The 11,693-nt window shown below is 37.7% G+C and overlaps 1 protein-coding gene across 1 annotated transcript in view; it reads right to left on the reverse strand.

The window, feature by feature from the left end:
* The window catches only part of MYO16 (myosin XVI), a 491,528-nt gene extending 480,910 nt beyond the window's left edge, over nucleotides 1–10,618 (reverse strand). The window contains exon 1 of the mRNA XM_063102217.1: nucleotides 10,363–10,618. Coding sequence (XP_062958287.1) covers nucleotides 10,363–10,588 — 226 coding nt within the window. The 5' untranslated portion in view covers nucleotides 10,589–10,618. The remainder of the gene's footprint in view (nucleotides 1–10,362) is intronic.
* Nucleotides 10,619–11,693: the final 1,075 nt, after the last annotated feature.

The following is an 11,693-nucleotide window of genomic DNA, read 5'->3' on the forward strand; positions in this document are numbered from 1 at the left end:
AATTTCCTTTCAAGTCATCATAGTGGCCAACATGTATTGTGCATGCAGTGATACGTGACAGATGTCATTTGAGGGTCTTTGCATGTATTATCTAGCTAGTCCTCACAGACACTATGAGAAAGGTTATTTGCAGGTGGGAAGATGAGGCACAGGAAATGCCTGGGCTAGGGACACACAGCTGTAAAGCATTAGCATAAGATCAATCCCCTCAACCCAACTCCAGGGTCAGAACCCTAGTAACGCTTCTGTTGCAATGCTCTCCTATCAGAAACCTGCTTTTCTCTGGCTTGATTGCTGCACTTAAGCTGTTTCTTACAACCAAAAGTCCCTTTCTATTCTCCTACCAAACTCTAAAAATTTCCAAGGGAGCACAGTTTCAGATTCATCTCATGAAATGTCCACAGCCATTCTTTTGAAATGGAATGATTTCTTAAATGGACAGTGTACCTCTCCCTCTACGTTATAAATCCTTATAAAGCTCATCTTCCTCTCTTTTTTCAATTATTCTCAGAGTACTTAGTAAAGTTATTACTGCATATCAGGCAGTTAAAATAATTAATACTTCTCAGGAATAAGAATGTGGTATTGGTGGAATATTAAGCCATGCATTAACTTCATACATAATCCTTCAGAATTTAAATGCACTTAATTTCCAACTTTTTATGATTTTATATCTGGTTTCAAAATGGGCACCTTTAATAGCCTAGCGGCTGTTACCTGTTAATTGAAATCATCATAGTCCAGTGAACACAGGTATGTGAAATTCTAACCTGCCCAGGATTGCGAGGTTTAGGATGTTCATTAGCTATACATATTTAGGTGTACAGATCAATGACATAGATAACACATGGTGCTGTAAAACTCACCCCTTTCTCTAAAATGTAGAAGTCATCCTGTTGTTCCTTATGGATGCTCCAGCAAATATCTCACCTGAGCCATGTCTTCCTGCATCCTCTCCATCCTGGGCTAAGTTAGAGAAAAGGTTGGATTCCCAGCCTGGATTCCTAAGGGTGGTCTGTTTCCATCCTACTGAGCAGTTACTAAGCTGGGGGTGGTGCTGACAAAACTGTCATTTCCCTCACTCTGCCCAGGCTCGCTGCCCACCCTGGATTATGGGAGATGCTGACAGTGTTCAGTCTTTTCCCTGGGAATGTTCTTTTCTGTTTCTTTCTTAAAGACAATGCTTTATGATTGCATTACAACCCAAAGTGTTAAGTATATGACACACTCATACTGGCTGAATCTAGCATTTTGGGGGAGGACCTGCATACATTCCATGTCAAATTTATACTCCTTATTTTGAGTTCTAGAAATATTTATCCTTGTAGAGTACTTAACATACATTGCATCCATTATGTTCATGAAAAATGCATATATGGATACAAGGCTGGTTACCTTCTCTGTTGACTTGACCACCATTCTACAGGTGGCAGAGCTTGGTTTTACTTTCTGAAGGGTTAGCTAAATCCACTTATTGACTGTTACATTTTCTATCTACCAATTCGAGTAGCTGGTCATAGGGAGGTTAGGGGGAGAGAATGAAGGTGCGTTTGGTATGAATCCATCACTGCCACGATGGAAGTAGTGACAGCCCAGACAGGTCACCTTCATCAAGACGGCACTCACTAAATGCCACTGGTGAAAATTATAATGGGCTCCTTCTTCATTTATACCTAGATACTAAAAAATAAATTAAAAATAAATTAAAAATAAATAAGTTTATTTGGCAGCCAATTACTTCAGAATTTTAATTTCTGTGACAATATAGTAAATACAAGGAAAAGGCTGGATCAAGTAATCACAAACTCTAAGTTAAGATGCAGTATCATTTCATTTTTATATACAAAACACAATTCATTTAATTAGTTAAGGCATAAATAAAATTTATTCTTTGACTCAGTGCTACACTTTTAGGGATGGAGTGGATAGGGGACAGAAAACTTGGTCCTGAATATTCAAAATTTATTTTAAAAATTCTAAATGAGGAGATATCAATGAATAGATCAACCAATATACACTGATCAAATACATATCTTAGGCATATTTTAGGGGGCTCTGAATGACGTGCAAATAACTGATGTTCCTGCAGAATATGCAGAGGAGCTACTACCATCAATACTTTACAAATATGCACCTAAATCAAAGTGACTTCAAGATTTCTGTCCTAGAAGAGCAGAGGGGTCATGGCAACACTAACAAAAGTAATTTCTGGTAGTGGGTACGCCCCCAGTAGGAATATGGCCCTCCCATCATGGGCACAAGGGGTGACAATTAGCTTTGTATCTCGTGAATATTTTAAAATAAATAAATAAATAATGAAACATGAAAAAAAAAATAAAATTGAAAATTGAAGAGAAATTTTGGCTTAGAAAGGAGTTGTGGATAAATATTCAACTTTGAATATAAGTTAGAAAGGTAAGGAAGTCAGAAAGGTGGGGACTGGGGCTCAGGAGAAAAGTCTAGATACAGATTTGGGATCATTAGAGGGGGTGACATGGATGCAGTGGGGGGAATAAGGTCCTCCAGGGAGGATGGGTTGAAAGAGAAGAGGATTAGGGTCAGAGCCTTAGTTCATGGTCAAGAGGAAGGGAAACCCGCCAAGGAAACTGGTAGAAGGGGTCTGAGAACTAGGAGAAGAAAACAGAGCTGTTGTGTTGTTATAATTTGATACTTTCCTTTTTTCCTAAGAGACTAAGAATTTTGTGTTAAAATGAAGGGATATTGAAACATGACATTCCACATCTGTAACTACACTTACAAGTTATTTGTGTAAGAAAGGAATAAAACAGGTCTCCAGTAAATATAAATTTATATTTATATCCAATACTGGTTTCCAGTGGATTTTCATATACATGATTTAAAGCAGATTTTCACGATGGGAGTGTTAAAGTTCAAGTCTGAGCATCTTCATGACAGTAAATTGAACTATATTCTGAATTGGCAACAATATATGAATGTCTTTTACACAGGCTTTATACTGATGTTTCTGAAACTTGTATCCAATGCTGGTTTCCAATGGGTTTTTATACATAAGTTTATAAATATAAATAAATAAATAAAAAGTCTTACATTGCTAAAAGGAAGAAAAAAAAAAGAGGAGGAAGACAGAAGACAGAGGGGCTAATCAGGGAAAGATGAGGGAAAACCTCAGAGCATAAAATACACTTGCACCAGCCTTTGCTGTCCCGTGACAGTGGGCAAGCGCTCAACCGAAAACAGGAAGAAAGAAATCCAAATGGCAATGGAGGCAAATCCACTTCTGGGGTTAATGGTTTAGTTAATTTTACCACCAGAAATCATACTGGAGAGACAGTATGATGTTGTGGACAAAAACAGTCTCTAAACTCAGGTAGCCCTGAGACAGCAATTTCTTCTAAGGCTCAGTTCCTCACCCATAGAACTTGCTGACATACGGCTATTGGGAGGGTTAAGTGAGTAGACTCTGCCTGCATTGTCCCAGGTAATAACCACATGAGCTAATACTTTGAGTAAAAAACACATTGTGGACTAATTAGTAAAAGCTAACAGATATTTGGGAGTAGCAGCTCTAATAGAGGAATTTACATTCTCACTTAAATTTTCTCTAAATGCTTCCTCTCTCTTCGACTCTCCCACTCACTCTGTCTCTCTCACCTCTCTTTTTCTATCATGTGATGTAACTTGAATAGAGTTAAACTAACAGCCCTAAAAGAAAATTCAAAAGAAGTTCTCCTTTCGGAGGGAAAGGAGCTATAGAGCCCATGTTAGATTGGGGCAGTATATTAAGATGACAAACATCACACTGAGACATCATCAACTCCAATAAAGCATCAAAGACACTTAATGTACACTTACAGAAATGCAGCATTTATAAATCAAATAAAATCCTGAATTACTTTTAAAAGACACACTGCAAACCTTATCCTAAATAACACGACAGACATGTTGTCCTTTGAAAAAGAGTATTTGATTCTTTATACTCAGTAAGTCAATAAAAGTGTTTGGAAATAATAGGTAAAATAAAAGTACTTACATAAATACACAATATGCAAAGTTTAAACAATAATTTAAATAGAAAGGGATTTTTATGGCAATATTTTTCACTTTCCAATTGCATAAACATGTACACTTGACTATGTTAGTAGCTTAAAGATAAATGAAAATATCACCACCATGATTAAATAAAATCTTTTGCCTGGATACATTTCTGGGAGAAGTAAAACCTATGCTAGAGATGTTATAATGCCTCTAATGAGGTTGCTTGCTTTTCAACACAATTTAATTCCTTAAATTGCAATATATCATATTTTTTCCTCTAATACAGGAAGGTACATGAGGATATTTTCAAGGCAGAGAAGAGACTCAAATGTAGTTATATGTATATGCACGCACACACACACACACACACACACACACACACACACACACACACACATCTATAACTATTATTTCATACTTGGGTAGCTCCAAGTATCAATAAATATACACTCTGTTATGGACTGAATGTTTGTGTCCCCCCAGATTTATAGGTAGAAGTCCTATTTTCAATGTGATGGTATAAGGAGGTTGGGGCCTTTGGGAGGTGACTGGATTTAAATGAAGTCCTGAGGCAGACTCCCCACAATGGGATGAATGCCCTTATAAGAAGACGAAGATGCACCAGAGTTTCCTTCTTGCAGTGAGGACACTGAAGAAGCAGCCTTCTACAAGCCAAGCACTTTCCAGCCTGCAGAACTGTGAGTAATAAAGTCCGTTGCTTAAGCTACCCAGTCTATGATATTTTGATTTACCAGCCTGAGCTAAGACATCCTCTATAGCCAAACAGAGTGCCAGAGTGTATTTTAAATTATAATAATTAACAACACAAACTTTTTTGTTGAATTCTAAGAGTCATTTAAATATGTCCTTATTATTGATGCTACCTCTGACCTTCACTATTGTCCATCAGCTTTGCTTCCACTAGTAATGGAAGCTACTTCCTGGGAGTAATAAAGTTACACAGGTTGCCTTTCTGAAGACAGTGTCTCCAGAAATTTCTTTTGTGTTATTTCTGTCATGAAGAATAAACAAGATAATGCATAAGAAGGGTTTATTACAGTTTGCTGTGCATAGAATGCCAAGAAGAGTGTGTGCATGTGTATGACTATTTTTTCTGCTTCCTGTTGTCCCTATCATTTTGAGTATGTTAAACTGGTCATGACATCAAGCAAAATGTAGGACTTTGCCATCTAATTCTTTTCCTTCACTGCCATTTGAAACACAAACGCACAAAAAGCAATTTCTTCAATAAAACCCAACTCAGCGTTAACCACAGATTACTCAGATAAAAATTACTCTTTGCTTCTTTTGAATTGAGAAACCAAATCTGACTGCTTGCTTAGATTTTAGTGTCTTTATACCAACATTTGTGTATAAGCAACTTACTATAAATAATGTACTTATTCACTAACCACACTTTAAAAATATGCATTAACGAGTCCTTGCCAGGCATTTGTGTTTACCAAAAGATTTCAATTAGGCTAGAAATATTGAGCACCTATTGATAGGATTATATTATACTCCACAAAAGTGGTATTTATGTATACATGTGCAATAACTTCTGTGAAAGGAAACTGAAGACAAACTGTACTCTAAAAACTATAGGAAAATTTTAGGATAGGGAACCAAATAGCTAAGAATAAGTACACAGGAGTGGGAAATCTGTGCCCAACCATTTCTGAAACTCTTGAGCCGTATTTGAGCCTTCTTTTAGCTCTCATTTTTATGTCTAATTTTCCCATAGTGGATTTCTCTGGTCAATTTATTCTCTCATTCTTACACATTCCCCTTTCCTTAACTTATAGTTCTCTTCCCCAACCTCATTCTTAGCTGACAGCTATGCCTCATTCCACAGGAGTATATGAACCAGTAGAAGAGCTCCCATAGGCTCCCAAAACATACACCATTGCTCTAGATTCGAGGTTCTCAACCCTCTGGGTGCACCACCATCTCCTTGGCATCTTCGAAATCTGCCCTGGCCCCACTTCAGACTGATTAGATCAGTATCTTTATTGGATATTCTCCAGCTTTAAGATTTAGTGCCTGCCCTGATGGGTTTTGGACATGCATAGGATCTGTTAGCCCTTTCTTTAGGCCCAATTCTTCCTTTTTGAATGAGAATATGTACCCTATGCTTGTCCCACCATTGCATCTTGGCAGTAGATAACTTGATTGATTTCACAGGTGAGACTTTGGACTTTTGAGCTGAAACAAGTTAATACTTTGCATGCGAGAGAGACATGAACTTTGGGGGCCAAGGGCAGAACACTATGGCTTAAACGTGTCCCCCAAAAGTTCATGTATTGGAAACATGATCCTCGCTGTAACAGTGCTAAGAGGGTGGGAAATCCAATTATGATATTTGAAAGGTATGGCCTTTGAGAGGTGATCAGATCACGAGAATTGTGTCCTCATGAATGGATTAATCCATTCATGGAGTACTGAGTAATCATGGGAATGGTTTTCCAATGGCTTTATAAGGAGAGCTAATGGGAAGGTTAGCTTCTCTTGCTCATGCCACTTCTCACCATGATGCACTGTGTTGCCATAGGACCCTGTAGAGATTCCCATACAGAAGGCCCTCACCAGATGTATTCCCTGCACCTTGGACTTCCCAGCCTCCAATGTGAAAAAAATAAATTTTATTTCTTTATAAATTACTCACTTTCAGGTATTCTGTTATAAGGAGCAGAAACAGACTAATAGAGAAACTATCAGATATTGAAATTAAAAAGAAAATATCCCCAGATGATCTTATCATGAACTAGGTCTCAGAACCCCTGCTCTAGATCATCCCAGCTGAAGCCCAGCCTTCCCACGGCACTGGGCCTTGTGGAGGTCTGTGTGTGCAAGGACTTGCTCCATCAAGTTTCCTCCCTTGCTCCAATGTCACCATTTTGGCCCTCTCAAATGAATTATCTTTGTGAGCATACACACTCACTGTTAGTTCTCTCATCATTAAAAAAACAAAAAGCGAAAACAAAACAAAACAAAAACCCTCCTGGTTTCTCTCTCCTCTGCAGCTAACTTACCATTCCTCTCCTCTATGCAGAAACATCCTTCAATTTTTCTGTGTCCATTTCTATTTTCCCACTCTGTTTGGAACCCAATCCATTACGATTTTTGCTCCCAACAAGTCACTTAACTACTAACCTCTGTATTTCTAAATGCAATGGTCCGTTCTCAGTCTTCATCCTGCTTGACTGAGCAGCAGTATTTGAAAGAGTTAATCAATCTCTCCTCCTTGAAAATTTATCATTTGTCTCCAAGGAAAGTACCCCCCTTCATTTTCCGCCCTTCTTCCCTCACTGGTTTTACTTCATTTCACTGAATTCCTAATATTGAAATTCCTTAGGACTCAGTCCTTGAACTTCTCATAGTTTTATCTAAACTCATCACCACAGTAATGCTATCCACTCCTTGGGCTTTCAATTCCATCTAAAGACTCATGAGTTTCAAATTTATATCTCAAGCCAGCATGACACCCCCTCTCTTAGAGACATCCCTAATTTAGTTAACAGCATTTTAAGCCAACAGCATAGCTCCATGCCTGTAGCAACTGCTTAAAGAAGATTAATTCAAACTGTATGACGTGAATGTTTTGGAAAGCACTGCAATATACATATATGTAACAGCTGCCTCGTGGTCTTTGGGTTTATTACTTTACTACTCAATTTCTTTTTAACTTAAACTTAGACATTCTTTTGTACTGTAGGTATTTTGCACAAGAAGCTATAATTTTTTTAAAAAAATGTGTTTCATCACTTTTAATCAATACAGGGTTTGAATTAAAAGACCTGCATTCTAATTTAGGTCTGCTGGGAGAACCACTGTCTGGTGAACTAAGGCAGATTGTTTTGCTCCCTGCTGGAAGGTATGAGATGGGCAGGATGGAACAGCAAACCTAATGGACATTGTCCCTGCCCTAAAGGTGCTCACACATTCACAGAGGACATGGCCTTTAAAGGGATGGCTACAAGTGAGAAGAGAATAATAAGATGCTGTGGGCAGCCTTTCGGAGAATGTGAATCTGTGGCTGGATCTCAGCTCCTTCCTGTGTAAAGTAAGAGAATTGGACTAGGTGATCTCCTAGGCACTATAGGGGCCAAAAGAAAACTTCTTCACCTCTAAAGATTCATTAATAAAAATCACTGACCAATTTAGATCAATAAGAAGAAAAGGTATAAGAAATTTTATTATTTAATGTGTTGGGAGAAGGCAAAGCATGGGAGAATCACAAGAGAGTAATGTCCGAATTTTCTATCCGGGTGCAGAGCTTTTGACAAAGTAGATTGATTTAGCCTATGACATTTCTACTGTTTGAAAAGTGCTTTTGTTTAAAACCCCCTCAGCACTCCCAGCAGAAGTTAGAAGTTAAAAATTATCCCGTACTTGGAAAAAATTTAAATTCTGCCTGCCTTTGCTGTTTCCCTCCTATGCTGTTCCTGGGTGATAAAACCAAGAGCTGTACCCAGATTTAACCAGACAACCTAGGGAGGAAACTGCTCTGGGGAAGTTCTTGCTGTCCCTGAGTGATTAAATGACTTATCTTGGCTTCTGTAACCAGCTTGTGCTAGGCCTCGCCAAACCCCCTCCCTCCTGACACCAGGAGGAAATGTGTGTGACTATATGATAACTTTGCCTGTGTGACTATCTGACTTTTCACCTTCAAAAGGCCCCTTAAACTTAGACTTGGGGCTGCTTTCTTGCCAGAATACCTGGGGAAGCAGTCACCAGCCAGCTAATAAAGACCCGCTTTTTAAATTCTCAATTGGGTGTTCTGGTTCTTTTTCTGTGCAACAGCCTCACAAGAAGCTTATGTACCCATCTCCATAGGGAAAGGCGAGATGGGGGTGTAGGAGTAAAAGCCTCTCAGGGGGATGTAATTTGCCTGGAGAACATTCAATGGCTGGAGAAAAAGTCTATTTGGTCCGCAAACCAGATGATGACTGGTAAATGATTTTCTTTAAAATACTGAATGGGACTGAAATATAAGACAATAGTCTCTGACAAAAGTTAGTCCAGGTGTGTTGACAGACTCCAGTCTTCCTTCTTGTGAGATGAGTTAAGTTAATGAAAACTCAGGGAAAGGACCAGAGGTCATTGTCTTCTTCTTTGTCATTTGTGGATGTACTTTAGGCAGATGGGGAACCAGCTTCATCCCATGATTTGGAGAGTAACAGAGGATTGAGAGAGAGGGGGACGGGAAGGTCAGAGAGACCTGGAAGCTGCTCCTTTCTTCAGCCTGTCCAAGTACCATATTTCTGGGGTAAGTTTTTTGCACCCCAACAATACTTTCCAGCTCCAATTTTCTGCTGTCATTGCATTAAAAAAAACCCAAAAACAGAACTTCTCAGAGTATTCCAGTCTAACTAGCAAGCCCATGCACAGCCATGAAGAAAACCACTTGTCTTCTTATTATAGCTATTATCGCATATAATGTGCTATCGGATTTATTAGATACAGATCCACAACCCCTACTGGGACAGCCTTGAAACCACATATGTTACTAAATTTATTCTTCTTCCAGATCGAACAGGTTAAAAAATATATATAGGTCAGGGAAAGCTTTGAACTAAACAAGCTACTTAAAAGTTGGTTTCAGAATTTTTTTTGGATTTCAAATTGTAGTTAATGGCTTGTGAAGAATGCCGATTTTAGAATAATTCAACCATGGGTTTTAAAGACAAACAAGGTAAATTAATTTATATTTGCTTTTTTAAGCCTTCTATATTTATACTCAGAGCAGGGATACTTCTCTCACATTAGAACTTGGGAAAGTAGATACTAAAAACAAAGCCAGAAAAATCCACACATGAGAATACATGATAAGTGATAAACTTAGTCTCATGAAGAATACTGAGATTTGGATTTGGTATTCTTAGAAAAGTGTGATAGCACAGGCAAGCCAATGTTAAAAAATAAACAAATTGACTAATGTCCTGAGAGTTTTGGAAAAACTGACTTTTCTTCTGTATCTATCTATCTATGAGCTAAGAATTAACGAATTTTGCAGCCCAGTATCTTCATCAAAGAAACCACTGATAACAGAGTTTCATTAATAATTTGAAAGAAATCACTTGCTTTTCAGATAATTCTTTTGAAAAGCAAATGCAAACTACCTCACCAAAATTTTACATTTTTTCAATCTTTACTAGAAGACATGGGACTTTTCATGATGTTCTTTTGAAAGAGCATCTGTTCTTGAATACTTCAGACAGTTAAAAGATAGCAGTCTCTAATATTTAAAAGAAATTTTATCCATCTTCCCACCAAAAAACAACAAACAGAAATAAATCAAGGAAAACCACATCCGAAAACATGTTTGCTTTTTTGGTCATGTACCTTCTTTGTCATTGTGGTGGATAATTGCATCCTGAATCATGTCAGTGAGGTTAAAATGAACTTTCTGACTCCTGCCATACTTCAGCCTTTTCAGGAATCCTTCTTGCTTCTGCAAAGCTTTCTCACGCTCGTAGTAGGCTTTGATCTGCTCACAGCGCATCCGTTTCACCAGACGCTGTCTCTGGCCAAGGGGAAGGGACTCCAGCAAGCACTGGTCAATTTCCATCTCATGGGATCGAAAAATGTTACATAACTGGAAGCAACCTGGAAGAAACGCAATGGGAACGTCACTAGGCTTATTGTTCCAACCAGTATTAAAGATCTACAAAGCACGCTTGATTTCATATGACCTATTGCACAATTGATAAACTCATTCAGTTCTCTTTGTTCTTGAGATACAAGTTCAAAGCCCTTTTTACAGATGGCGAGAAAAACAGAGAGAGTTCACGTGCCACCCGAGATTTCGTGGTAATAAAACAAATAATAGAAATAGATATAGATATGTAATTTTGCTCAGCACAATTGCTAACAATCCATCCTTTCCTATTTCTTTAAATCCATACAAAGGCTGAAAATGTTTTACCACTATGTTAAACTCCTTCGGTCTAATTGAATGACACTCAGTGAACTTTACACGTTAAATTTTGGCAGAAAGCCACTCCAAGTCTTTCACCACATGCTAATAAAATTGGTTTTGCATATCATGATTACTCTGCTAATTTAATGTAATAGAATGTATGCATGCTATCAATTATTTATATGATACAGTGGTCATTTTCCATCAATTTATTGCTGAACCCTTTTCCTTGTGATCAGCAACATTAATTTTTAAGAGACCTAACTATGATTAACTATAAAGACTGAGAGATGGCACAGAAATTTTTCTCTTGGCAACTCGTTGCTGCTGTTGTTCTCTGTGTTTTATTAATATAATGATTAATAAATTTTCTGTTTTGCAGTTTAAAAATATTCACTTTCTTTCAAGATGCTATTTTCTAAAAACACCATCCCAAACACCTATAATGCGATTGTACAAACCAACACATTTACCACTTGGTTAAAATTTCTATTGGTAGAATATTAATGTTAAAGCACTGAAAATTCTAGAATCTGGCACATAAATACAGATTCAGATAAGTGTTTTATATGTCCTTTCCTTAAGATATTTGTGACATAAGTCATAAGCAAGTTAAAGCAACCATTAATACACAAAGTGGTTGATTATATGCCGTATCTGAGATCATATACTAAGGGTCTACTTCATCTTTGGAAAGGTGTCCTGTTCCTTTGAAAGAACAAGTCGTGACAATGCTATTTCAATTTGTGTTTCT

Source organism: Cynocephalus volans, chromosome 7, assembly GCF_027409185.1.
Source record: "Cynocephalus volans isolate mCynVol1 chromosome 7, mCynVol1.pri, whole genome shotgun sequence".
Classification (NCBI taxonomy): Eukaryota; Metazoa; Chordata; class Mammalia; order Dermoptera; family Cynocephalidae; genus Cynocephalus; species Cynocephalus volans.